Here is a 25,493-nt window from a genome sequence, read left to right on the forward strand (position 1 = left end):
AATGGGGTTTCGAATACGCCCCTTAAGGCCAGTTCATACTGAAGTATGAACCAGGCTTTTGGAAAGAGGTTGTGGCTGCTCGCCACCTTTCATAGGCACACGCCTTATTTCTAGCGGTAGCTGCGACGTTTTAGTGAGGAGCGAAAGGTTGAACACTGTTTTTTCAATGAAGTAGCAATCTACATTCACAAAAACCACCTTGGTTATTAAAAGAACTTAATTACATTTTGAAAACTTTTCAAGGTCCAACATTAAATATGTTTTTCCCCTATTTGTTGGTGGGACAGTTTATCGTCCAAGTTGGTCAAAACCAAGACGTTTCTGAGACAGATGAGCAGCGAGCCAGAGATTGGCAGTCCAGAAAAAGACCTGATTACCACGGTGACGCCAGCAGAGAGGCAACCTCTGACCACCCCTGAAGACCCCAGCCCGGAACCCACCGCACCCCACCGTCGGTCTCGTACGGACTCCTCGCACAACACTCTCATGCCGTCTGCCAGTTCGGAGCACCGGCAATTGCAGTCGGCTGTGCCCAGAGCTACCTCGTTTGACCCACCGGCCAGATCTTTTGACCTCGTCGTCAATACAGAGAAGGAAAAGTTGGAATATTGTAAAGGGCTGGTAGACGATGCAGTCAGGAAGTTGGCCCAAGCAACCTTCGAAGCCAAGTGAGTACATGTAGTTGGATCATCAAGCTTATAAATGTAACTGCGGGGTTGATACAAGTTAAATCAAGTTTACGGACCAAGAATCGGTGGTCAGTTTCACTTGTTATTTCTTCTGTAGGCAAAGCTTGCAAGATCCCAAGTTGTCCCTGAGCGTTAATGATTGCTGTGATGTCCTGGAGAAATGGTTACACGTACTCCAGAAAGCATTAGCACCTAAGAACCACCATCTGCAGACAGAATCCTTTGAAGAGATCAAGGGAGCAATGCCAATGGACCGGCAGCCGGGAACTTGTGGAGATGAAGAAAAGAATCCATTTGTTGGTGAAGACGGCTCAGTCTCATCAAATCAGGATTTACCCTACCCCAAAAAGGAAGTTGGTGAAACGGATGCACTGACAAGGGACATCTTGAATTTCTCTGCGCCAAGTCGCAGTAGAAGCAGATGGCAGTTGTCCGACCCCTTGGGTCTTCCAGAGAAAGTCCTGCAAGACATGTCTGACCTTGCCTTACTTTGTTTTGAGATGGGTGTGTTTGGGTCCGATGCCACTCCAACCAATACGACCATCCAGTCAGATACTGAGAGGAGTGGCTCATTCCAAGGTGAATCCTCATCCCCAGAGACTGACCAATCCCACCCTCTCTTAGACCCAAACATGAACACCCGCTACCCCAGAACCTTTGTAGCACAGTCCCTAATTGGCCAATTTCCCCCAAATGTTCAAAGTGTGACTCGGACTAGCCGATCCATCACACCATCTCATGGCGCGTCACAACTTAATGTGACAGACTGCAGCAGTCAAGGATACGTATCCATGGAAGCAGATAACACAACAATGGATGAGCGAGACAAGAGATCTGCCAACTTTGTGGCTTCCTTCTTCTTTCTGCTGGATGTTGATAGAGTCCGAGACGTCCTGAAGTGGAGAGAGGGCTGGCGAATACAAACAATGGCCTCCGTTTTGGATTGCATGCAAGGTAGTAAAAGTTTGTATAAAACCTTCAAAAGATAAAGAACGAACAGAACTTTCTGGACTACACTTTTAGTTTAGAAGTTGGACTTGGAGAATACTTTATATAATAAGCTTTGCTTACAGAAAAGATAACTCATGAAAGTACAGAAAGTGCACTGCTGTAAATTCTTTGTTCCTACCCTGCATCTTTTCAGCGAGTGACTCGGAGGATGACTACCAAATAGGAGGCATCAGCAGACTTGCCCAAGTCATCAAGACGGAAAAGCAGAAAGGAAATTGTGTCAATATCTCCCACATAAACAGGTAAAGGGGGTCAGCCAAATCAGGCTTGTATTTGTGCACGCTGTGCTTGTCTAATTCCCTTGATTCACAGTGTACCAATGTGCTGTTGGAAGCATACCAATCCAGCTTCAGCCTACGGTGTATGCACCTCTGTCTTGGAAAAAAACACAACATTCATTGGTGGACATCTGCCATGTGGCATCCGTGGACATGTTCAAAGAATTACGTGCCTTGACTGTAAGATCTGATGGTTTCTAAACACAGCCGTTCAAGTCGAGTCTGTACATTGTATCAACTCACAACCATTAGTTCATAGGTCACAAACAGCCAATCAAATCCATATCAACTCACATCCATTGGTTCAGAGGTCAGTTTAATGAACAGAGTTATGTGAAATTACCAGAGCGCTACGGTAACTCATCATCCCTTGCACTGAGAAACTCTAAAGCTGTCGTCAGCGTAGGCACTTTGAATTCATGTGCGTGTTTGTAGAACGGGAAACAAGATGGTATAGTGTTAGAATGATGCATCCTCAATATATGCAACACACAAGTTCAACACGTGCAAATGACATAATGTACATTGTAGTTTCTACCATTAGTATGACGCATCAGAAAGCCGCAGCAAATTTCATCTGCAGCACAGCTCCATGGTTTAAAAACACAAGAATTAAATAATTGAAAGCAAGCTCAGCTTTCCTGTGGCACGAAAAACACACGCTGGAAAATGTCCACAGATTGGATGAAATTTTGTGTCGCTAATGTCACTTGCTAATAGTATGGAAGCACAGATGAAACCACCTTTATCCCTTCCCTCTCGGCAGGCTGTTGCAGCAAGGTGAGACAGAGACAGCCCTGGACGTCATGGTGGGGGCATTCCCGGACCTGGCCCCATGGGAGGTCATGCACCTAACCCAGGCAGACACTGTCCCCCGTGGCTGCTTTCTGGACTACGCCACCACATTGCTGGAATCTGTGGAAGCCATGGATAGGTGAATGACTTCTACGTTGTTAACTCTTACCCTAATAGATCCTTAAAATTTATCTTGACGTTTTGAAGGTTGTTGTCGGGATTAAAGCTCAGCCACTGCAACTTGATGCTGCTTGATGGCCCTTGAAAGTTGAAGTACGAAAAATGTGCCGCTGTAATCCTTCAATATGGCAGATTTTAGGTTCCTTCAAAAGGCTTCTTTCAAACCACTGTAACTTTTGATCCGTAAACCATAAAATTATTATAGACAGCATCCCAACTGTGGATCAAATGGCTCAAGAATGGTATGTGCCAAATTCTTTATGAGAAGCTCATATGATATCTTGATACATGTAGTTACGGCTGTTTTTATTTGAAGTGCTGGCTCTGTTTTTAATGCTGATTACTTTGTATGTCTGTGATCCTCATTCATCATTGATACCAGAATTTTCATTTTGAATCTTTAAGGTACTTGAAGAATGCGATGATGTCAAATTTGTTTTCTTAAACAGAGATTCTATGCTGGCGTCCATCTGCAGTGACCAAGAGGTCATTTGTCGTCTGTTGACCTGTGCCCTTTCCCAGGGTGCACCTGGTACAGCTGATCTGTTCTGCGCTTGTGGAAATATGCCGAGGTACAGAGAAATAATTCGAAAAAAGACATAATATCTCTGATCATGAAAGGAATTCTGAAAATAAACAAATTCACTTTTCAGAGCCTTCTTGTGGCTTTGTTGTCAAGGTGTCCGACTTGTTTTCAGAAAATGTTATGAATGTGAAATTGCCATTTCTGATTTTGTTAAAGGCCTGGATCCCACATGCAGGAATGGCAGTATGGTACCCTGGCTGATGAAATACTGTCCCTACCTGCCACATGCAAGGACAGACTACTGAATGCATGCATTCAACATGGGTGAGGATACTTGAATTGGCTATTTGACAATACATGCATCTAGCAAGCAGGTAGTGTGTCCTGTTACAGGCTTGCCAAAGTGCATCATTGCCTCCATCTTCACCTTGAGGCTCTGACTTATACTTCAAACTCATTGGCTACAGAGGTTGGGGACTCCTACATATTCATAAGTGCATAAAATCATATTAGGCCAGCGTTTGGAAGATTTGACATTAAAAGCTTTGGATACATGCATTTAACCACTTGCTGCTGGGGAGCCCGGTTTCGGGCACGTAGTCTTCATATGCACAACCGGGGTGTCCGAAATTGGACAAAGGGAACTGGGCCTTGTAACAAAAGACTGTACTCGTAACAAAAGACCAGGCTGCTGGAAATTACCAACATTTTTTTCACTGTCAATAGTGACGATAATCCAGCATTGTTTTGAAACAATATACCATGGTTTGGGTCATTCAGTGCAAGCAGATTACCACTGGGGACAAAAACGCTCCACCACCGCAGCGATGAGCCACATTGTACCACTGCACGCTAATCCGGCCCCTATTGAAAAGACGTCTGCAGCGCACTGTGCCAGTTTGTGGAACAAAAGAAAATTACATAACACCGTACAATCTGGGCTCTTTTTACAAGGCGGCAGGTCTGGCTGGAATACCTTGGCGTCAATAGATGCAGCTCAGTCTTTTGTTCCTGGTAAGGTCTTTGTTATAAGGTCCAGCTCCTTTTACCGATTTCGGGCATCCCCGGCTATGCATATAAACCTGAGGTCTCCAGTACCGGGAACCCCAGCACGAAGTGGTGAAGGCTTCCATGTCAAAGCGTCCACTTGATACTAGAGCGGAGATGAGCGGAAGCCACTGACGAATCTGGGAGTTGGTAAACCTGCTTTGACTAGAATAATCAATCAAGTGACGGCACATTTGTGCATTTCTGTTTGTGTAAGTTGTTGCTTGTCTTTTCCTTGCAGCTTTTGGCAGGGTGCATTGAGATTGTGCTTGGATCTCCAGCAGCGCCAGCGAGCACTGAGAGTGGCCTTGCAACTTGCTGATGTGAAATTTTTCTCAGAAGAAGGTATTTTTCCAGATCCTCCATGTCCAAATCTGAACTTACAGTTTACAGTCCCTTGTTTTTGAATGAGAATCTGCAAATTTTCTCAAAAGAAGGCAAAATTAATGTTTTCTCAGATCTACATGTATATGGCAAAATTGGAGTTTGCATTTAAAGTGCATTGTCTTCCAAATGAACCATCAGTTATCAGTTATCAGCCAGATCAAGTTCTTAACTTTAGGCTCATTGGTAGTGGTCAGTGTTACCTTACATGTGATCATTTCTTATTCTGAATTCCTTTTTTTAGCCGAAGGAGTCTTGCCCCAAAACATGGATGAGTGGATCCTGCTGCTCAATCTGATGGGCAAATCACAGTCTGTTTCCAAAAGCATCTGCTGTCTGTCCTGCAGTGCTTTGCTCCTGACTGAGCAGGACGGCCATTGGTTGATGGCTCCGGCAACCGCCAAACCCTCATCAGACGATGCCTGCGACTGGTCAGGCCAGGACCCGTCCTCCAAGCCCGAATGCGACTGGGGCATGGACTGCAAGAATGCCCAGCAAGGCATCCGTCTCCCATCCGATTGGTCGCCCTCTGTCACATGGGAGAGAATCAGCACGCTATTGGTCAAAAGCATGGGCCCGGGATTGGCGACTAGGATGCTGACAGACACGAGCATACCTTCTGGAGAGCTTTCCAGAGACTTCTACAGGAACTGCATCTTGATCAGCATGATAGAAAAACACGAAGGGTAAGAAATAGCCAAACTGCCAATCTATTGGGCCCAGCATTAAAAGGGAATTAAAACAATATGTTTGAATATAACTTAATGTAGTTGTATATTTTTCTTGACTATTTTAATATTGTTAGATGGCTCTTTGAAAACCATCTGTTTTTAGGTGACATGGCTACCATCTGTAAATAAAGCTTATTATTGTTATTATTATAATATCGTTTGCTAACTAACTAGAATGACCTAAATTATTAATGTATAAATTTACTGTCCATCAAAGACCAATGGCAGAATAATCTGCACTGTTAGCGTAATTCAAATGTCAGCAGGGAAGTTCTGCTTAACTTGCATTGAGAACTGTTATAAAACAAAACAAAGTGAAAAACTGTGCTATATAACATGGAAGCTGATGTTTCAGTCTGTCTAGCAGAATCTTTCTCCAAAGCTCAGAGATCCTTCTGTAATTGAAACATCAGTAATCTCTTAATTATCTTGTCCTGTCTTTTGTTTAACTGGGCCTGTCCATTTTGCTGGGCTAGCTTCAGCACTTTGATCCCTCTCTGTCTAATCAACAGAAGAACAAGCGTCAACAGCACTTGTGCTTGAAATATTTCTCGGAAATTTGTTTGAGATTTTGAAACAATTTTTCTAGGGATGCTTGCTTGGGTTTGTTGGAGGGAACGGATACGTACCTGTGGTCCAAGCGCAACAACACGATGGCACCGCCAATTTATCACCAGATGATACAGGAACGCACCAGGATGACGAGTCACGACGAAGCAGATCCAGAACTGTTCGTCTCTAAGGTACAAAATACATACGCAAAACAGTGTGAGAAAACTGTCAGGATTTCCTTCAGAATTTCATATTATTGATCATGATTTCATATAATATGAAAATAATATTTGAATTATTTGTGGAGTTGCAGTTTTTACATTTTATGATTTTTGGTACTTGAACATCAGAGGCTAGAACAGAGGACTTGACCTGTATGGCGTTAGGCTTGACCTTAATGATGTGAGGACTTGACCATAGTGACTTGAACCGTGACCTGAGTGGACTTAAACCTAGACAAAAGCTATGTGGGAAAGTGACCAGTTTGGCTTAATACCAGACCACAGTGGCATAAAGACCAGACTAGAGTGACTTGAGGCATGGCCAAAGGGACAAGAGGACGTGGCCAGCATGGTTCAAGACCCGGCGAGAGTTTTGTGAGGACCTGACCCGATGACCTGAGACCCGGCCAAAGTTTTGTAAGGACAGTGACCAGAGTAGCAAAGACGGACTTACGGCTTGCTTACATTATCTTGAGGCTTGAGCAGGGCCACCTGTTAACCAGAAGTCTCCACACCATGTTGTATACTTGACCATGTAGATACCTGAACCCGATGCCGTCTCCCCACATTCTTACCTCTTCATTGAAGACCACGACTGCCACTGGGGAACCAACGTTCTCTTGAACAGGTGAGCTTGCCACCCCACAATAGATTCCGACAATAGTAGTTGCTAGTTACCTGTAGAGAAACAGACATATCTTGGGGATATGCCTGTAGCTGACATACGGTCCCATCAATCTATGAGAAAGTTTCCTTCTAAACTGTTTCCAATACCCTCAGTCTGGCCACACGTACCTCGCCAGAAAAGGGAGAGTTTTAGCCGCTCCAAATGTGAAGAAATTCTAAAGGATTTTGGAAACAGGTGTAAAATTTTGCTCACCATTTTTTCAAGAGTTTAGCAACAAGAAGAGGGCTCAGAAGTCAGCTGTGTTCTCAACGATTAATTTCTGTGCAGATTTACTCACTCTAGATATTCAAGTGAGATCATTAGCCTGTCCGATCTGTCCCTTATGCAGCGATTGTGAAATCTGCGGTCATGCACTGTCCACATCTGTTTCTGCACGGACGACTGGACTGCTGGCTTTCCCCTGTGGTAAGTAGAGAAATGAAAAGTAACGATAAAACTGTGCAATGTCAGTCACTGTGAAAGAACTGGGAATTGGAACTTGTGAGCGTTAGCTTCATGCATCTTTGTGCAGATGTGTACGCCATAGGTCGGGCTTCAGGATGTGTTGAAATGGTGTGTACTTTTTTCCCTGCCTTTTAGGCCACGCTTTCCACTCTGCCTGTGTCGTTGAGAAAACATGCGTACTGTGCTACGAGCAGAAATGCCAGAATCTGCAGTGACAATCTGCAAGGTGTGATAACACAAAGGAAAGCCAGCAATAACCCAGTGGATTTTCTCCAACATGGCGTTAGAGGTGCCATGTGTATGTAGTGGTGCTGAACCATTGACCCATTTGCCTTTCTACCTGTCCAAACCACCGTGCCTGTCACTCCCTGCACACACAGACCCAGTCATGTTACGTATCTCGTGTGAGCTTTCAGGAAAGTTGTCATTTTAAAGAAAGCAATGACAGAAGGCAGTCCTACAGATGCATTTTTGGAAATGACTGTTGCAGTTCCTATTTCAGTGTTCAAACGATGCACAGGTGCACGCGATTACTACGATCCATCAGTTCAGTGCGCAACATCGCGGAGCTGCAATTGGCTGAATGCGACAGTGTCCCTGGCGCTGAATTAGGGCACAATTCAACACATCTACATGTATCTGCATCTTTTGATATGAATTGAGATTCTAGAATATTGCTATTCTCACAATATACAGCATTCACTGAGTTCAAACTGAAGGTTAGTTGTAAATTACCCATCTTTATATTTTGAGCACTTTTGTAGCCTCAGATGAATATTAATGCATGAATGACGACTGACGGACTCTATCTTTAAAGTATCAAAACAAAAACAAACAACCCCTCAAAAATCTGTCTGTCCACAGTAGACCTTTTTCATCCATGTGACTGGATTGCGCTAAATGTAAACAATACCACCACGTGTGGATTGCCGTGGCCACGGTGATCACACGATATATCCCTGGGGCAACTTCAACCACGTATAAGTGCACGTGCGAACGCTGCATGCTGACTAGATTACCTTGAATAGGTAGATTACCATCACAACACATCATAGACCAGCACGATTGGGACATCACAGGAAAGAGGCCCATAGCCTATACTGCCCTCAGTGGACCCCATGAGTGGCACAGTTGGCTAGTGTGTAATTTATTCACCTGCCTTCCCCTGTGACCCGGGTCCAATTCCTGACCTGGCCTGTATGAGAGTCCAGTTGTTCGTTTCTCTCTCTCTGTGTCTTGTGCCAGGGGGGGGTTTCACCAGGGTCTCTGATTCTCCTCCCTCGTCAAAAATCAACCTTTCTGATCTCTGCCAGTGCTGTGTGGTTTTAAATAAGGGCCACCCAGTGCCCAGCTTGAGGGGCTGTACGTGCCTTGAGCTCGATCACTATGTTGCTGTCGCCTTCATAACGCAGGAGTATTAGGCCCCTCCCCCGAAAATTAAATAGGATGTCCTCCTTGTTGGAGTGGCTCGCTTTAAAAGCGACAAACCGTCTCAAGAGGATTGCTGTTGTCAAGCTACGTGAAACATTTATGTGAAGTTCTGTTTCAAGCACTCTTTTAAAACATGACTTTGGGAAATCTGGCATATTCTTACACAGGAATAACTGCCTAATAACACTATATAAAGGTTTTCAGGTATGTCACTTTTTCTAATTAGTTTTGTCAACCCAAGAAGTTGTAAAAATTTGGAAATATCGTAATCATTGTAATTTGCAGGAACGAATTTTATTATATTCTCTACTACATTTTTACAACAATTTGCAAGTTGCTAAAGGATCTTTTGGATGCAATATTAAAAGAAAGATTTGTTCATAATATTTTATAAAAATTCAATGCAATAATACTTAAATGTAGTGCTAAATAAATGATGAAATCATGTGACAAAATTTTTTTTGACAAATTTTGGACCAGTCGATTCTCATCAACTCTCCAAAAGTTTGAGTTCACATGCTGGAGGGAGTTTTTTAATACCAAATTCCAGTTGGGGCAAAAAGTTTACTTACACTTGGTAGAAAAACAAGTTTTCCTCAGTTGCTGTTTGAAATAGTTTTGCCAACTTTTTTCAATGAGGTCTTACAGATTGTATCTCAACTTAATGTTAATAGTGTGTATGTTTATTGAGACATTTATTATGATTCAAAACATCAACATTTCTGAAAAATCTTTTTGTGAAAAATGTAAATTGACCCCCTTATTGTGGTTCAAAAACACCTCAGAAAGTGGTCCACTGCGACTATGACATGTGACCAAACATACAGAGAGTAATACTGAATAATAGGGTTGCGAGAACATAAAATTTTTATTTCTTGTAAATATAAATATGAACCATAAATATGTCTCTTGATGTTTTTACTTGACGCATACACCATGCACATTAAGTAGAGAACCATCTTGTCTGTCCTCATGAAAAGAAAAGTTGATAAAAAAGGGCGAAGTAGTGAAATTCGAGGAAAACTGGTTTTGTTCGACCAGATGTATGTAAACTGCCCCAACTGTATAATATCTGCTTTTGAGTGATGATCGTTTGCTAATAAGCATGGAAATGTTATGACTGCTTATGTTTTTGTGCATGCTCGATGGATGTTTGCGAGTGTGGACATGAATGACACTGTTTGCAGCCCTTTATTTGTGGAACCATGCAGTACCTTAAGAATGCAACCTTGTTGGACCTTGGTGTTGAAATCGAGTCCTTCATAACTCCCTGTAAGTCCACCACATGTCATCCAAGTCAACAAGCCAAGTCAAACACTCTTCAAATGAATCGTAACAAAAGTATTCCTTTGTTCTACCCGTTACTTATGACTGGTCTCGTGAAAGGACTTGTGAAAGGACCCATGATGGACTTGACTACAACTTGGTGAACCTTTCTCTGTTTGTTGAACAGCTGAAGTACTATTCATGCATATTTCTAGAACTAGGGAATATTTTATTTTGTATAATAAAAGTAACTGTGGTACCAATATCAATTGGCAAAAGTACTTAAATAACTATTGTCATGTGGAAATAACACTTTCTAGTACTCACAGCATTTTGTGTATATAATAGCTATTTGGTGCCTTTTCCAATGACTAACATACTCAGCCAAGGTAAAAGAATGTGTTATCTGTCTGTGTATGCATTGTACATGTACGCAGCATAGGCCTTCTCATTACAAACAGTAACATTTTGGTAGAGGTTATATTGGCATTGTATTTTCATTTTTGGTTCCATTTACTGAGATAAATTTCTGTTCCAGTATTTTGAGTGGGTCATGCCCCATTTTCTTTTTTGACTGATGAAACCATCATATTTAACTAACAGATTGTGGCCTGAAGTGGCTGAATTTTGAGGTACTTCAGGGACAGAGGCAGTGTTGAAATGTTCAGTGCCCAGAGAGTGATTGTTTGACTTGAATATCTCATAAAGGTATTATTTTTTTTACTAATAATCTGTTTTTCTTCACTAAAAATCTGGGTGCATATATCTATGACATTAGTTTCTCAACCTCCAGTGAGTCATTATGAAATGTTGAGATTCCTTCCAAAGCCTGAAAGTATGTATACACGGGTTGTGATTTTGATTTTTTGGGGGTGATATATGATAAAGATGGGAATGTAATCAGATTAATTTAGCACAGCTAACTTAAGAAATGATATAATTGTCTATTTTCGTCTGTACATTTTATATATCTAAATAAAAAAGTCGCGTTTAAAACAATTCTCTTCTCGCGGCAGTTTAATTGTTGAGTTACTGTTCTCAGTTGATATTTGTGTCTTCAATATTGATTTTCTGTTGACTGGGGCAGAGACATATCCAAATAACCATATCCAAATACATGTATTCATTCCAAATAAAGTTTATTTACTGTACAACGCATCATTTTGGGTAAATCGTAATGTTAATTCTGCATAAGCAACAGCAGTCACTCACTAAATAAATATTTTTCTCGCATGTGAACAATATGGACTTTCAAAACAATACAATGACGTGCTCCCGGTGCTGTCAGTATTTCCTTGGGACCATGCAGGGCTTCATTGAATTTTACAAAGTAAATTCTTCCAGCTTGTGCACAGGCACATTGGCGTGTGGTGTTTGATCACGGGACCCCTGTTAATAGCAGAGGAAATGTGCTGGATATTGTACAAAATGACTTGCCCTATTATCAGCCGGTCTTGCAAAACCCGCCCGATGGTCTTGGGATTCTAAGTCGAAGTTTTATTATGTATTGGAGGTGAAGAACTTGGTTTTGAGTAATGGAAGTTTTAAACCTGCAGATGTAATTGAGGCAATTAAAAAAAAAAATTGCGGATAATGGTCACAAATGGTCTGTACATTCAAAGAGGGTTTGAGATGTTCGGTGGTGGCAAACTTAACAGCCCTTTCGGTTTGTGTCATGTTTGAGATAATGTGCGTTTTCTAAATCTGACACAACAAACAAGGACTGTCATATTTGCCCCCATCAAGCCTCTCTCGAGTTTCTCATGGGAAGGAGTCTGGGACAAATTTCATTTCAACAGTAATTAAACTACAGATACCAGCCTTAGCGTGGTAGCCATCTAGCAGGGCAATTCTTTTGTTCCACAGGGAAACCTCCTTTCGACATACCCTTTTGAACAAAGCTGTCCTTTAAGATGGCTACCATGCAAAGCCTCTCTGACTTTACCCACTCATTGAATCAGAATTAATTGAAAAAGTAGCTTCATAACACACCATTGTAATGCAGTCCACACTTTGAGCCGTAGTACTAGGATTATGAGCCTGCTCGGGTGTTTACAACACCTCCGCAGGCTTGCAAGGTTAAATTCTGACCTTTAGTCCCACTGCAGTGCAAAGTTCCAAACAGGTTCAGGTCTTAACAATGCAGGTCACATTCGCAAAGAAACGTTCTCGCTACAAGTACCAAACCTCCATTAAAACATTGTCCTCTAGTTTTTAAAGTCCAGTTTACAATTGTTCTTTTCCTATGCAATGCAGAAATTTTAAAACTCTCTTCTTAAATATCAAATCATAAAATTCCCAATCGGAGAGGGTTCTCGAGGTTCTTCTTGAAGGACCGCAGGAACGTGGCCGCCAGGGCGTCATCCACTACCCGGCCGTCGCTTGACAGCATGACGGTGGTCATGACCTGTGGCTTCAGGGATTTGCTGAGGGTCATCCGGGCCGTGCCCACCGCCAGGATGCAGGCCTGGGGCGGGTTGATGACGGCGGTGAATTCACTGATGCCGAACATGCCCAGATTGGAAATACTGGAAGGACCCAAAGGAAAGTGCAAATCTTAATTGGCACACGAAGGTGATAGAAACCCAGGCTTGTGATGATGAACATCAAAATATGGAGAGAGCACAGCGACAGCCATCATACTGACAAAGATTTTAAGGGCCATTTAGTTTGGACAACAGCTCCATCAAAAGCGGCCTTGCACGAGTCAAGTGCCCTTGACTCATGCTCAGTAAAACTTAAATATGAGTCTAGGGTGCTCATGAGTGAAGGTCACTCAGTGGGTACTGAGGAAGGGCTCTCAAAGTGTACGAGTCAAAGATACCCACTGACTCTGAGCGAGGATAAACAAGTATAAGGCAAGGGTACTTAAAACAAATCAAGGACACTCAGAAAGCAGGAGTAGAGAATACTCACTGAGTATGCATCAAGGGTACTCGGTGAGTGGGAATGAAGGACACTCAATGAGTATGAGTCAAGGACAATTGGTGAGCGTGAGTTCAGGGCATTTTACAGGCATGGAGCTGCATGTTTATTGGTTAACATTTGGGAATAAAAACCGAGACACATACAAGTATAATTATGACATTATCAGCATCTACATGTACACAGTGATCCTGCCCTTACCTGAATGATCCGCCTTGGAACTCATGGAGCTGTAGTTTGCCTTCTCTTGCCCTAGCTGCTAAGTCCTACAAGACCAACACACCAAGAGGGATCTCAATGCAAACCCCTCATACAAGATGTACAAAAATTCCAATCGAGGGCGCTGTGTTTTAAGCGCGTGAATTGCTGTTGGCTGTTGCCCCATGTATATTGTCTTTCTACACCAAACCACTTTTAGGAAGAAATGCTCGACTGGGCTACGGTACGTGCTGATGGGACGACTATTCTGCCTGTGACCTCAGCTTGGCTAGCTTACCTTCACGTTCTTCGAGATTTCCACCAGACCTTTCCCGATAGCGTTCTTGACAATAGGGGTGATGAGTCCTTTGTTGGTTGCAACGGCAACTGATATGTCAATATCCGGCAGCCGCTGAGGTTCTTTCCCCGACCAGGAGGCATTGACATCTGGCAGTTCCTGTTGATCGGGTGCGTCAATAAGTAAAATTGATCCCAAGCTTTTCACATACAATTTTTTTTTTCAGTTCCGTTTGAATCAATTTAATGTCGGTGAAAAAACTCACTTAAACCAGAAACTATGTTTGTGATATTTGGCTGACCGTTCGTTATTCCGGTACAGTGGCAACTTCAAAGGCCTGAAACATCATTCATACACGTTTCTTGCCAACTTGGTCATTTTGCAGATCTTATCTGACGGTTAAAAACCTCCTAGCACAAACCAACCAATCCTACCTTGAGTGCCACAGCAGCGGCCTTGATAATGAAGTCATTGACAGATACCTTGATGCCTTCCTGCTGCAGATCTTTCCTGATTTTCATGACATGATCCATGTTGCACTCGGTACTGGCATAGCTGTGGGGTATAGTCCTCTGCCAAAGAAATAAATAAATTCAAAGAAAATGGTAACTACAGTGTATATATATAAAAATTAAGTTATAAATGAAGAATCGATGAAAAACTATTTACTGGCGCATCCAACAGATTTTTTCTTTGTGGATAGATGATCTGGAGCTTAATCGTTAGCAAATCTTAGTTCTAAGCCTGACTTGATAACAAATGTAGGATTTGTCTTGATGGTCACTGTGAAGCATTTGGGAAGCCATCAATTTCCCAAGAAAGCTATGTATTGTTCTCGACTTTTTGGAGAAGAACTGCAATAGACAGAACTAGCAGGTCGGTACTCTTTTCCTTTCAAGTCTGAACATGAAAAGTTGGGAATCAGAAGTTCCAACACCAAACCAATCTGGCAAAGGGTCTTCTGTGCTTGGAAAGCATGGACTCGTATTTGGAGCAATGATACACAGAAGCAGGGACTTCCGTTGATTGTTCTCCATTTACCTTGGATTCTGTCAACCTCTTGGCAATCACTTTCCTGATGTTGGTCAGTTCAATATCTGTATAGGTGGCCTGGGGTGGAGGAGGAGATAACGAAACAGCACGACCTCATTTTCAAGATGTATTTTTGCGTTGGGGAGATGTTAATTATATATAACGGTTTTGCCTTTACCCAACGTATATTAAGCACGACCTCAGTCAGTGTGTGCGCAGCTTGTTACGCGGTGGATACAATTACAGCAAATGACAAGGGGAAGGGACTTGTGCATCTGGCTGATTCACATGTCAATAGTGCTTCACTTGCAGTTTGTACTGTCAAGAAATACGGCAGTGAATGACCACGCAATGCGGCCTAAGTCTGTGTTCAAAACAGACTTCCAGAAGTAAAGCAATGTGTCTATTGTCTGTTGGTATCCATGTATTCATAACCGGCAAAGAGCTAGGCGTGGTTCCAGACACAAGATTCAACCTACGGTCCTAGAGTCCCTCTAGCAGTGGATGTGCATAGTTTCATTGACACAGGGCAACAAACTGCACGTGACTCAGGGACAAGAAGATTATGTTTCCTGTTCTGTTTTGGTTCGTTGTTCTCAGGACAACAATACCTGTTGTTGGAGCTGCGTTGCAGGCGGCACAAATTTAGGTGCAGGGGTTGCTGTCTGAGTTTGCGGCGTGGGTTCTGGCACTTTGGCTTCAACGGAGGGGGATTTCTTGGCTCCACCTTCTTGAATGTACTGAAGAACATCACTGCCAGGAGACAATCAAAGCTTCAACTTCTTCATACGTCTTAAATTGAAATTGTCAAACCAATCAAAACACAAGACCAAATTTTGATTCATTTTGACCCAATGCACTTTTCAAGGTCAACAATAATTTTGAAGAAAGTTGCAGAAAGACATATGTGACATTTTGCAACACGGCCATGCACACTATTAATCAGAGTTTCCTCTGAGGTTTTGAAGCAGATGAATTTTTCCCTGAACCTTACCCCTTGAGCAATCGTCCGTGGGGCCCGCTGGGTAGGATGTCTCCGGCGCTGAGTTGATGCGTGTCGAGGAGCTGTCGCACGGCGGGAGATAACACACCACTATATAAAAGAAAAGTACAGCACCACCTTAAAGCTACCGTGGTCTGAGAAGGATTCCACCGATGCCATCTATGCAAAACCAGCATGGCTTCGGTACTGCCCCGAGTTCATCCAAGGCTGCAATTGGGAAGGGATCTGTGACGTGAAACGGAAACTCCCCGTCTGTTCTGGAAGCAAAAGACTGCATCACCACTGAACAGATCGAGAATGACGCCAAAGTATGGCAAATGGAGTGATGAATGCTCCCAATCCATGATAGGGATATGCAAGAGAGGAACCATGATTAAAATTTCCATGTCCCCCCAAAAAAAACTACACCAGGCCAACGTCCAGTGACGGTGGGTCCTTAGCAAAAAGGGTCTAGGGGGTTAAAGGGTTAAAGCACACAAAACCCAAGTGCTTTGGTAGGTTTACAACCAAAGTTCCATTTGTACATAGACCATACACGTACACGGTTTGGGTGTAATGGTACGTGTTGTTCCATTTTGGAATAGCACCAACCTGTCTTTTCCCACAGCGTGTCTCATGCTGGAAAACTGCACCGTGTCAGACACCCCATGGATCTGTCCCTCCGATACTGTCGCGTCTCCTGGTGGTGGACCAGCATCGGCGTCTGCTGGCATTTCAACAGCCTTGTAATCCTCCCCCTCTGCGACGAGAAGGGCAATCAAGGAGCTGATCTTCACCCCAGACGTGCCTTCAGGAACCTGGAGAAAAAGACAAATTTCAACAACATTGATTTTTTTTGGGGGGGGGAAATCCCGGAAAAGAACTTTAAGAATAAAACTATTTCAAAACTTGTGCTATAAAACCAAAAGCACTCTCTGTGAATTCCTATGGGCACGCATGGACTACGGCAATATTGAGGACATGTGACCAATTGTCAACGGAATGTGCACAAAGTAAATCGACAGCATCTTACGGTGGAAGAAATGAAACATGGCACTCAATCATTTTTCAATGTTCTGCTGTTGTCTGCCATTTGAGGAAAGGCACAGGCTTCCCAATCTCACCAGAATCTTGGCAAGCACTCCATCGTCGTCTGCATCCAACGTCAGAGTGGCCTTGTCTGTCTCAATCTCACACAGAGCGTCCCCGGCTGCTATTACATCACCTGGAAAAACAACGAAACATTTTTGCCTATCGGCTGACACACGTTCATGCACATGTAGGTTTCAGGTTTTCATTAAATGTTATGCACACTGGCTTCGTTAAATGGATTACAATTTCCAGCCATGCACACCAGCCTTTGCACTGAGGTTCTTGAGCTCAAGTTGGAAACATGACAAAATGGAAGTCTCATCAAATGACCCCAAACTCAGAACAGAAGACAAAGTCATGAAAGTGGACAAGATGCAAACGAAACCTGGAATTTAAGACACACGTATCTGCATTTGTACCTTCTCGTTTGAGCCATTTGAGAATGGTCCCTTCCTCCATTGTTGGTGAGAGAGCAGGCATCAGGAGTTTAGTTCCTTCCACTCCTGGCAAAATGAAGTAATAGAAAAATATCAGCAGCAATCCAACACGGTACATTATGCACATGTACATTAGCCTTTTTGAAGCATGGCAGACACAACAGGTGGACACCATTTGAAGTCGGCAAATTTGGAGAAACTCGAAAGATTTTACCTGAACACAATGGTGCCGCACCATAGTGTCCACTATCCATAATACAGGCTAACGTACACCCCTGGTCGTATATGTAAATGTGCATGTACACATGTACTGTACATTGCAAATTTGCACATGTACAGTACATGTACATCTACTTGTACATGTACGTGCAGCTTTAAATGAAATAGTTCACACCCCTTTTAATGAATGGAATAGGCTTACAGGCCATTGTATGCACATCACACGCAAGCCCCTGGTGCGTGCGTACGTCACCATGGTCGCTGTTCTCAACGGCGCAGTACGTGTCATTTTGCTGCCCCATAGCGTTCTTTTTCCGTACATCTTCTCTTTTATTTAGTTTCCTATGTCTTCTGGTGGTAGGATGATCTGTAACTATTTTATATGTTGTTGGCCAGAGGAAAGATGACACAGGAAACTAAATAAAAGAGAAGGATAGAAAAAGAATGCTGTGCATGGGCATGATGGGGGGGGAAATCAATAAATAAACAATATACATGTAAACATGGTAGCCCTAGCCTGACTTTGTACTATTATATCACGTACAATTACATGTAGGATTAAGTGTAGGGTAGGCTATATCATTCGGCATGTCCGGATATTGGGCAAAGTTATCCTGGAATTAAACCACTAATTTGCTACACACGTGTTATTTACAACTCTTTCAAACCTGCAAGAAAATTGCTTCTGGTGATGTTTCGCACATTGCACCGTCTTGGGAAAGGTTTTCTGAGCTGAATCAAAGGCGGCATGGATTTGAAAAACCATCGTCGCGATGCGGTAAATCCAATGGAGGCCGCCATTTTGAATGAGGTATCGATTCTTTAGGTTTCGAAACATTTAAACTGACCGTGAATTCAAGGCTATTATCCTGCAACACACAGCAAACATCGGCATCGATAGTAAATTATCTTCATCACTTCCCGTGATACCGCGCGGTGTAGGGTGATATGATTCATTACACAACTGCGGGATTTTATAAGCACCTGTTTTTGCCCTCCCTAGACGAGCTGTGTTGTGACAACGTGGCAGCCGTTACTTGGTTGAAGAAAACCAGGGTAAACCGTAGGCCAAGGAGGCCTGCATGTTTTTTGTTTTTCCTCCATCGATACCGTCCATCATTGATATTCCACGTTCCATGTCCTTCATCATGTTCATGGGTCAAGCATTGTGTCAACAAGCTGACATTCACATGACAAGCTACATGTATTTTTGATTGTATCTAGGGGCCATAGTCAGATAGGTTCATTAGCAAGTGCCAGTGCCTGATTGATGAGGGTACATCAGAATCAGATCTAGAAGCGACGAAACTTGGACTTGAAAGAAGGAAGTCTGCCAAACAGTTTGAACATTACAGCATAGGTCTACTCACCATGGATCCATCATACGAAAAGGCAAGTCGAACATGTCGAATTGAAATAGGGCCTAGGCCTATATACATGTAGGCGTAGATGCCTTGTATGAATTGCCATGATCATCAGGTGATGATTAACATGATAAATGTAGAAAATATTGTAATTGTATGTCCTATGTACGTGTACCGGTGCATGTACAAAGGGGACACGGTCATACAATGTACCTTCTTCCATGATCGTACAAACAATGCCGAACATGCATGTACACGTCAGGTACATTATACCAGTATGTCACTTTCCATATTCATTGAGGCGTACTAAATTTTATTACATAAATGTACATGTACCTCCGAGTCCAATGCTACCAGTACATGTAAAACCAGACTTTCATGACAATAAGGCCTATAAACCTTTTTGACATTTGCAATACATTATGGGTTAGGGCTGTGCCAAATACATGTAGGCCTAGGCTACATGTACATGTATCTGAATATTTGCATATTCAATCCATCATTAGGCTACCCAATATGCGATCATTACTTTTTGGATTTCCTTTTTTGAATGATAAAAATCTCAGTACGGAGGCTTGTTCTTCCAAGCAGATTCCAGACACTAAGGCAGCTACATGTAATATGGAAATGACTTTTTAACAGAAAAGTTTAATGCGCCAAGATAGTTTTCTTTGTGATAATGATGATGTTTTGATGTACCGGTACATGTAAACTTTGTTGAAATAAAAATACAACGAAACATTCATGACAATATTTCAACTTGAAATAAAAGTGAAAAGCTATTTTAGTAATTATAATGTGAAATTGTGTGTGTTATCGCGACTGATTTTGTAGGTTTTGCTCATCAACAATCCACCATCCTGTGCGATCGAATATTCAAATATTCAATTGAACTGAAGGTCGGGTATTCAAATAGCCAATTATTGATGGGGGCTTGAATAAACAAGCCATGCATTTTATGCATAAACCTACATTTACATGAATGCCATGGGGCAAATGATCCAGTCAGGAAAATCATTTAACAGTTTTTTCCAGAATATTTCTATGTATCTGCTCGTCACCTGGCATATGCATGCGTATTCCCACAAGTAGACAAGAAACATTTTTCATATAACAAATAATTTTTCAAATGTTTGTAAGAGGAAGAAATCACCCTTACTTGAATGTTTTCAGTACACCAGTCACTCTACAGGCTGAAAATAAAGGTGACTCGTCAATGCGGGATGGGCTACGAGTCGTGATTTTGATTGACAATACTAGAGCATCATAATATTCACAATCTAAGTCAAACTACAGTCCATGACAAAAACTTGTGTACGTTTTAAAGGTTTCCTCAAATTTTCCTTTTCTGCCAAGCTTTAAACTTTGAAGTTTTTGAATATTTTCATCCCAAATCAATAATGCAACACGGTGTCAGAAGGGGATGGCTTGAATTGGAGTGTAAAATAAAATGGAAACAGATTAACATTTTGGAGGTACACTTCTCCCGTAGGGTTGTGCATAAAATGTATCGCTTGTTTGTCATCCAAACCCATCATGCTTTGCGAACGTCAAAAAGGTTTATTGGCTGCAGTGCATGTTCAGACATACATGTACATGTATGTCAGACGTTGCATGAGTTACAGAACTTGTTTCTAAATTCTTAGTACATTTGTTTCTCAAGCACCAATCAAATTCTTAAGTGACATTCGAATGACAAATTATCGTACCGTTTTTCTTGGTGGCAGGATCATCCTAGGAATCTAATCCCCGAATTGTTGAGGCAGTTCTATCATCTTGGCTGGGCAACGGGAACAGGGGGCGGCATCAGCATCAAAAAGGAGTAAGTAGGCCTACATGGACATGGACATGTCTGCAGTATTTCAGATACATGTAGGTTACTTGAGGATGCCAAAAACACCAGGAACCAATTTCATAGTGCTGCTTACATGAAAGCGAAAAATTTGTTTTAAGCGTGAAAAAACCTTGCTTGACAAATCAAGTTACATGTACTAGCCAAAACTTCTTAAGTGATGTGTATTGCTTTGGAATGGTACAGTGTATGTACCTGTCTTTTGGTTAGCATGACAATCACATAGAGTTTGAGCTGGTAACCTTTGTTTATTAAGCAAGGTTTTTTTGTGCTTAAGCAGTTCTATGAAATTGGCCCCTGATTGGGCAAGGAAATTGATGGTCTGACCCCACAGCAGCAACGAAGTTCCCCTAAAATTTGTACGTATACATGTGATATGAACAAGTTTATGTATGTCATACACTGTGTATGGTATTTCACTGGCCAAGTTTTTTCACCTTCCAAGATTCATTCACTATGGCTTGGAGCGGGCACGGATTAAGGGGGGGTCACCGGGCCCCTATTCCTATACGAAAAGAAAAGTAAATAAAAAATGAAATAACAATCATGACAGTGTGGGCGTTTTACAATAGTGCACCTCCGAGAGTTTGTGACACATCAACCAATCACAATGTCTGAAATCTGTTGACCATTTCCAAAAGCACATCTGATCGACAGGTTTCATTGCGATAGATGTACGTGTAGGTCAGTGTGTTGCAAACTGTAGGAGGCGCACTAATGTGAATCGCCTGTATTACTGGCATAGAAGGCTAAAACAAGAATTGGAAAAAAAAGAGGCATTCTGTAAGGTTTATCCGGGATTTGTGCACGGCCTTATGTATTAGCTAAGACTTGAATCGTTGCTCTTCCCTCTTAGCCATCCCTTAAGCTGGTATGCTCTGTACATACACACGATTGTTGCGCTCGGCCCGGCAGCTCGCGTAATCCCTAAAAGGCGCCCTCATTATTTACTGTACAACATGTGCCATACATGTACATGTAGGCCACCAGTCAGTTCGTCCGACTCGATGGACAAGCCAATCGGACCCCCCGTCGGTGATATGTACATGTACATGTACATGTAGTTATTCATAATCGCATAGGAACGGCATGATCTTGCATAATGTATACTGAATTTCCACCGATCAAAGTAGTCAGACTTGTAGACCAGCTCATTCATTATAGTGCATGTATGAACGACGTAAAACAAGTCCGGCAATGTGATTGGCTGCTATCATTTTTGGTAGATGAGTCATTCGCTGTGTACAAACGATTGGCAGATTCGTCAAGTCGGGATTTCTGAACTGAACTCATAGCAATGAGTGGACACAAGAGGGCGCGAAGCAAGTAACGGCACGCGGTCTCGATACGTATCCAGTGCAGAAACAAAAGCGTTAGAGAGATCCCAACTTGAGTCAAGTCTAGTATACATGTACATGTAGCTCTGTCACGTGTTTGCCTCTCCGCAAAAATAGGACGTAAACAAATCTGACGGGCCTGATTGAACCTCCCCCCCCCCAGAAAATTCCTGAATCCACCCCTGCAGTTGTTAGCTTATTGTCAAACTAGTACAAGTAGCCTTGGAAATGTATTCAAATTTACGTTTGACAAAAAAATAAATTTTATTAGTTGAATTTACACTGGACAGCAAAAGAAACTTGCCACTTCTGTCAGAGGCCACTCGTAAAAATTCACTCCATAGAAATAAGCAATTTTAGTACACAGGTATGCTGCAATACCCCTTACTAATCACGTGCCCCAAAGCAAGTGATTATCTTTATAACAGAAGAAAATTGACATGCACAGCAACTTGGTGACTGAATCAAAAGTCACACACAAAAGCACTCTCCACCAGGAAAAAATGACCCATGAATGGACAACGGTTTAAACAACCAATGACAAAGTGAACACCTGTTTTGTCAAAATGATGAGCATGAGTGGTTTCTACATGTACATGTATAGGGATGCCATCCTTACTGACTATGCATACACATTATTGAAAAGTAATGATTGTGACTTCTTTATTTTGTCCTGTGACATTGATTTCTGCGTAAAACTTAAGGCTCATTCTATTACATTCTGTGACTTTTGATTCAGTAACCAAGTTGCTGTCCAGTGTATTTTCATGTCATGTACATGTATTTTAACATTATTTTTTCTCTTCCTAATCTGCACATCACAGCAATGAAATCTACATAGCACCCTCTGGAGTCCAGAAGGAGAGAGTCCAGGTATGACCAATTGTGACATTCTGTGAAAAAGGGCATTAAGGGACTCTGTGCTCTTTCACACTGAGGGCTTTTGTGTGTGGACAGGGTGATTTTTTACTTCTTGGTTTATTGGCTTCTATTCAGAAACCTAACTACTGTGGGTGTTAAGAGACCTCCTTCTTGGCTGATTTCTTTTTCCACATCCTGTGTTTAAAGGTCTTTATCTCTGAAAGCAATTCTGTTAATGTGTATGAAATAACACTGCAAAAATTAGTATATCTCCAGATTGCAATATGCCACAGGGTTCAAACCTACACCAATTGAAAGCTTATAGTGTGACCAATTCAAACGTGTCTGTAACTCATTTTGAAAAAAGACCCATAATACCCATTTTTGCGGAGCTGGTCACAATTAAACTGTGAGCATTTTGTGGCTGTCTCAGAAAGTTGTGGCTTTGGCTAGAAATAACATTTCTTCCTATGGAAGCCACTATCTTTTGACTGTGGCTGTCTCCTAATACACAGTGTTACATCTACAGCCATATGAGACACAGTCTACTTTGATCGTCTCCGTGGGGCGATACAGCTGCTTGGAAATGAACCAGTTTGGTTCATTCCAACAGCGCATGCCCCAAAAAACAAGTTTGGACCCCCTTCCCCCCAAAAAGGGGGTTGCGGATCCGCCCTTTGGACTGGACTGCAACACAGGACACCACAAGTTTGTAAAACCCCCTATTGTTGGGTGTGTGTTAGTTAGAACTTTGATAATGCTGAATATTACTCCGTGTATGTCCCTGGCAAACAAATTATAGGTAGGTCACAGGGTCGTGCTATAAATTTGGATTCTAAAACTGACATTTCTGAGTCCCTTGTGCACCCGACCTGTGTAATTTGACATTGCAGTATCACTGAAATTGACGTCAAGATATACTCGTTAGGTTCCCCCCTTAGTTAGCCTATGGTTCTTCTCTACCCTTGGCGCCCAGCTTTTCACTCTCCCACTGCAAACCCCAACTGACACACTTGAGTAAGCACACACTCAGGTCATGCAGTACCAGGATCCAGCGCAGCATCCATTGTTCCCGCCTTCACTGTTCCCGCCTCAACGCTTCACCGAGCTAATTCCTATATCTGAATCCCTCTCTACATCATATAAGCTCCACTCCCAGTCAGAATCCTGCAGTCTCCTGAAGACGGACAGAGTACACTTTTCAAAATGTTGAGTTATTCCCCGGTTCTTCTCAGAACCACACATATTCAAGAAAGAGATTGATCCATGGTGTAACCACAAGCATTTTACTCATATACTTGTTTGTTCGGCAAGTTACCTAAGCACTCTTGGGTAGTAAAAAAGTATTCTCAACTTACAAAATCAGTTCTCAGCATTGACAGAAGCAGATGTGACAGGGACATTAAAAAACATGGACCCCAAATTTATAGTATGACCCGATACTGTTTCAGAACACTCTGCTTTTAAATTTTTAAATTAAACTCTATTTAAAATTTAATTTTGGATGATTCCGTTTTTCCAGCCGGAAGATCTTTACGTGATGACAATAGATGAAGAAGATCTGGATGGGCCACCGCCTCATAAGAAGTTCAAAAAGAGCGAGTGCACGCCGCTTTTCATGAATGCTTACACCTTGAGAGGTAAGCCACTAAGTTGTTGTTTTTTGAGCCATTTTAAAAGCAATTAAAATGCTTGTTAGACAAGTGCTTTTTTCCAGCTCAAATTGACTTTTGTTCCATTTGCAATAACATGCAAGTTCCATTCCAAAGTGCAAGTTCCATTCCAAAGTGCAAGTTCCATTCGAATTGTAAGGAAACCTAGCAAACATAAAAAAATCCCATAAAAGTGAAGAAAAACATTCTGGTTCATCTTGAATGAGAGAGCAGTTTAGATGTTAGTGGGGAATATTTGTGAACAAAATTTCATTTGAATTTGTCAAAATGTTTTTCTTACAAAACATTCAAAGTCAGGGCAAGACATAGCCGGCATTTAAGTTCTTGTTTTCCACAAAATGAAGAACTTTGGGCCTGTTTCCCCCTTAGATGCCGGTGCTGTCCTACACAGTCATTCCAAGAACGCTGTACTGGCCACGCTGTTGTTTCCCGGTAATGAGTTCCGGATAACGCACATGGAAATGATCAAGGGGATATCCAAGGACAGAACGGGCGGCAACAATCGGTAAGCGCCCACAACCATTCTGTCTTTAACGAGTCTCATTGGGCCTTTCTTGCAGGGCCAATTACGCATGTACATGTTTGTGTTTAGGCCCCTTCCTGGTTTCACGGTTTCCACTGCGCCTTGAGTCCTGTCACTGACGTTTTAGCTAATTGTACATGTAAATGTGTCACAAATGCAACGTAATTTACTCTCTAGCGACCATGCAGAAATGCTATTGCATCACCTGTTAAATGTAAATGTATTTTGGGGGTGATTGGCTGGTCAGTGCAATCATGGCATTGCAATAAGCCAGTTTCAGATCCTATGTAAAATCTCTGACTCTACGTCTCTTTTTTGAAACAGTCTTCTATAGAGTACAAAAGTGTGACATCATCACTGTGTTGGTTCACGCACTGATCCTGGCGCTAATGCCTTTTACACACTAATTGTGCGCGTGACGTATTCACTTCGGTACTCTACAGTAGCGAATATGAAA

General features: G+C 42.2%; 3 protein-coding genes across 5 annotated transcripts in view; 2 read left to right on the forward strand and 1 right to left on the reverse strand.

Moving 5' to 3' along the window:
• hps5 (HPS5 biogenesis of lysosomal organelles complex 2 subunit 2) overlaps nt 1-11,242 on the forward strand; it is a 31,400-nt gene extending 20,158 nt beyond the window's left edge. For both annotated transcript variants that reach the window (XM_022226852.2, XM_087130207.1), the window contains 12 exons: nt 288-668; nt 787-1,643; nt 1,834-1,942; nt 2,745-2,912; nt 3,403-3,525; nt 3,696-3,803; nt 4,768-4,871; nt 5,155-5,596; nt 6,231-6,384; nt 6,954-7,042; nt 7,431-7,507; nt 7,682-11,242. In XM_022226852.2, coding sequence (XP_022082544.2) covers nt 288-668; nt 787-1,643; nt 1,834-1,942; nt 2,745-2,912; nt 3,403-3,525; nt 3,696-3,803; nt 4,768-4,871; nt 5,155-5,596; nt 6,231-6,384; nt 6,954-7,042; nt 7,431-7,507; nt 7,682-7,761 — 2,692 coding nt within the window. In that variant the 3' untranslated portion in view covers nt 7,762-11,242. The remainder of the gene's footprint in view (nt 1-287; nt 669-786; nt 1,644-1,833; nt 1,943-2,744; nt 2,913-3,402; nt 3,526-3,695; nt 3,804-4,767; nt 4,872-5,154; nt 5,597-6,230; nt 6,385-6,953; nt 7,043-7,430; nt 7,508-7,681) is intronic.
• Nucleotides 11,243-11,365: 123 nt separating this feature from the next.
• pdhx (pyruvate dehydrogenase complex component X) lies at nt 11,366-18,254 on the reverse strand. Its single transcript, XM_022226947.2, has 11 exons — nt 18,095-18,254; nt 17,190-17,273; nt 16,803-16,903; nt 16,291-16,496; nt 15,691-15,789; nt 15,308-15,449; nt 14,706-14,774; nt 14,099-14,236; nt 13,665-13,823; nt 13,370-13,434; nt 11,366-12,771 (listed from the first exon to the last, which is right to left on the reverse strand). The coding sequence occupies exons 1-11, from the start codon at nt 18,225-18,227 to the stop codon at nt 12,531-12,533; spliced, it is 1,437 nt and encodes a 478-aa protein (XP_022082639.2). The 5' UTR covers nt 18,228-18,254; the 3' UTR covers nt 11,366-12,530.
• Nucleotides 18,255-18,324: 70 nt separating this feature from the next.
• LOC110974911 (methylthioribulose-1-phosphate dehydratase-like) overlaps nt 18,325-25,493 on the forward strand; it is a 33,099-nt gene continuing 25,930 nt past the window's right edge. The window contains exons 1-6 of one of the 2 annotated variants that reach the window (XM_022226872.2): nt 18,325-18,482; nt 18,651-18,818; nt 20,518-20,612; nt 22,804-22,852; nt 24,363-24,480; nt 24,883-25,018. In XM_022226872.2, coding sequence (XP_022082564.2) covers nt 18,798-18,818; nt 20,518-20,612; nt 22,804-22,852; nt 24,363-24,480; nt 24,883-25,018 — 419 coding nt within the window. In that variant the 5' untranslated portion in view covers nt 18,325-18,482; nt 18,651-18,797. The remainder of the gene's footprint in view (nt 18,483-18,650; nt 18,819-20,517; nt 20,613-22,803; nt 22,853-24,362; nt 24,481-24,882; nt 25,019-25,493) is intronic. The other variant, XM_087130208.1, reaches the window with a different exon arrangement.

This window comes from Acanthaster planci, linkage group LG20 (assembly GCF_054643075.1).
Source record: "Acanthaster planci isolate LZ-2023a linkage group LG20, COTS_SCS, whole genome shotgun sequence".
NCBI classification, from domain to species: Eukaryota; Metazoa; Echinodermata; class Asteroidea; order Valvatida; family Acanthasteridae; genus Acanthaster; species Acanthaster planci.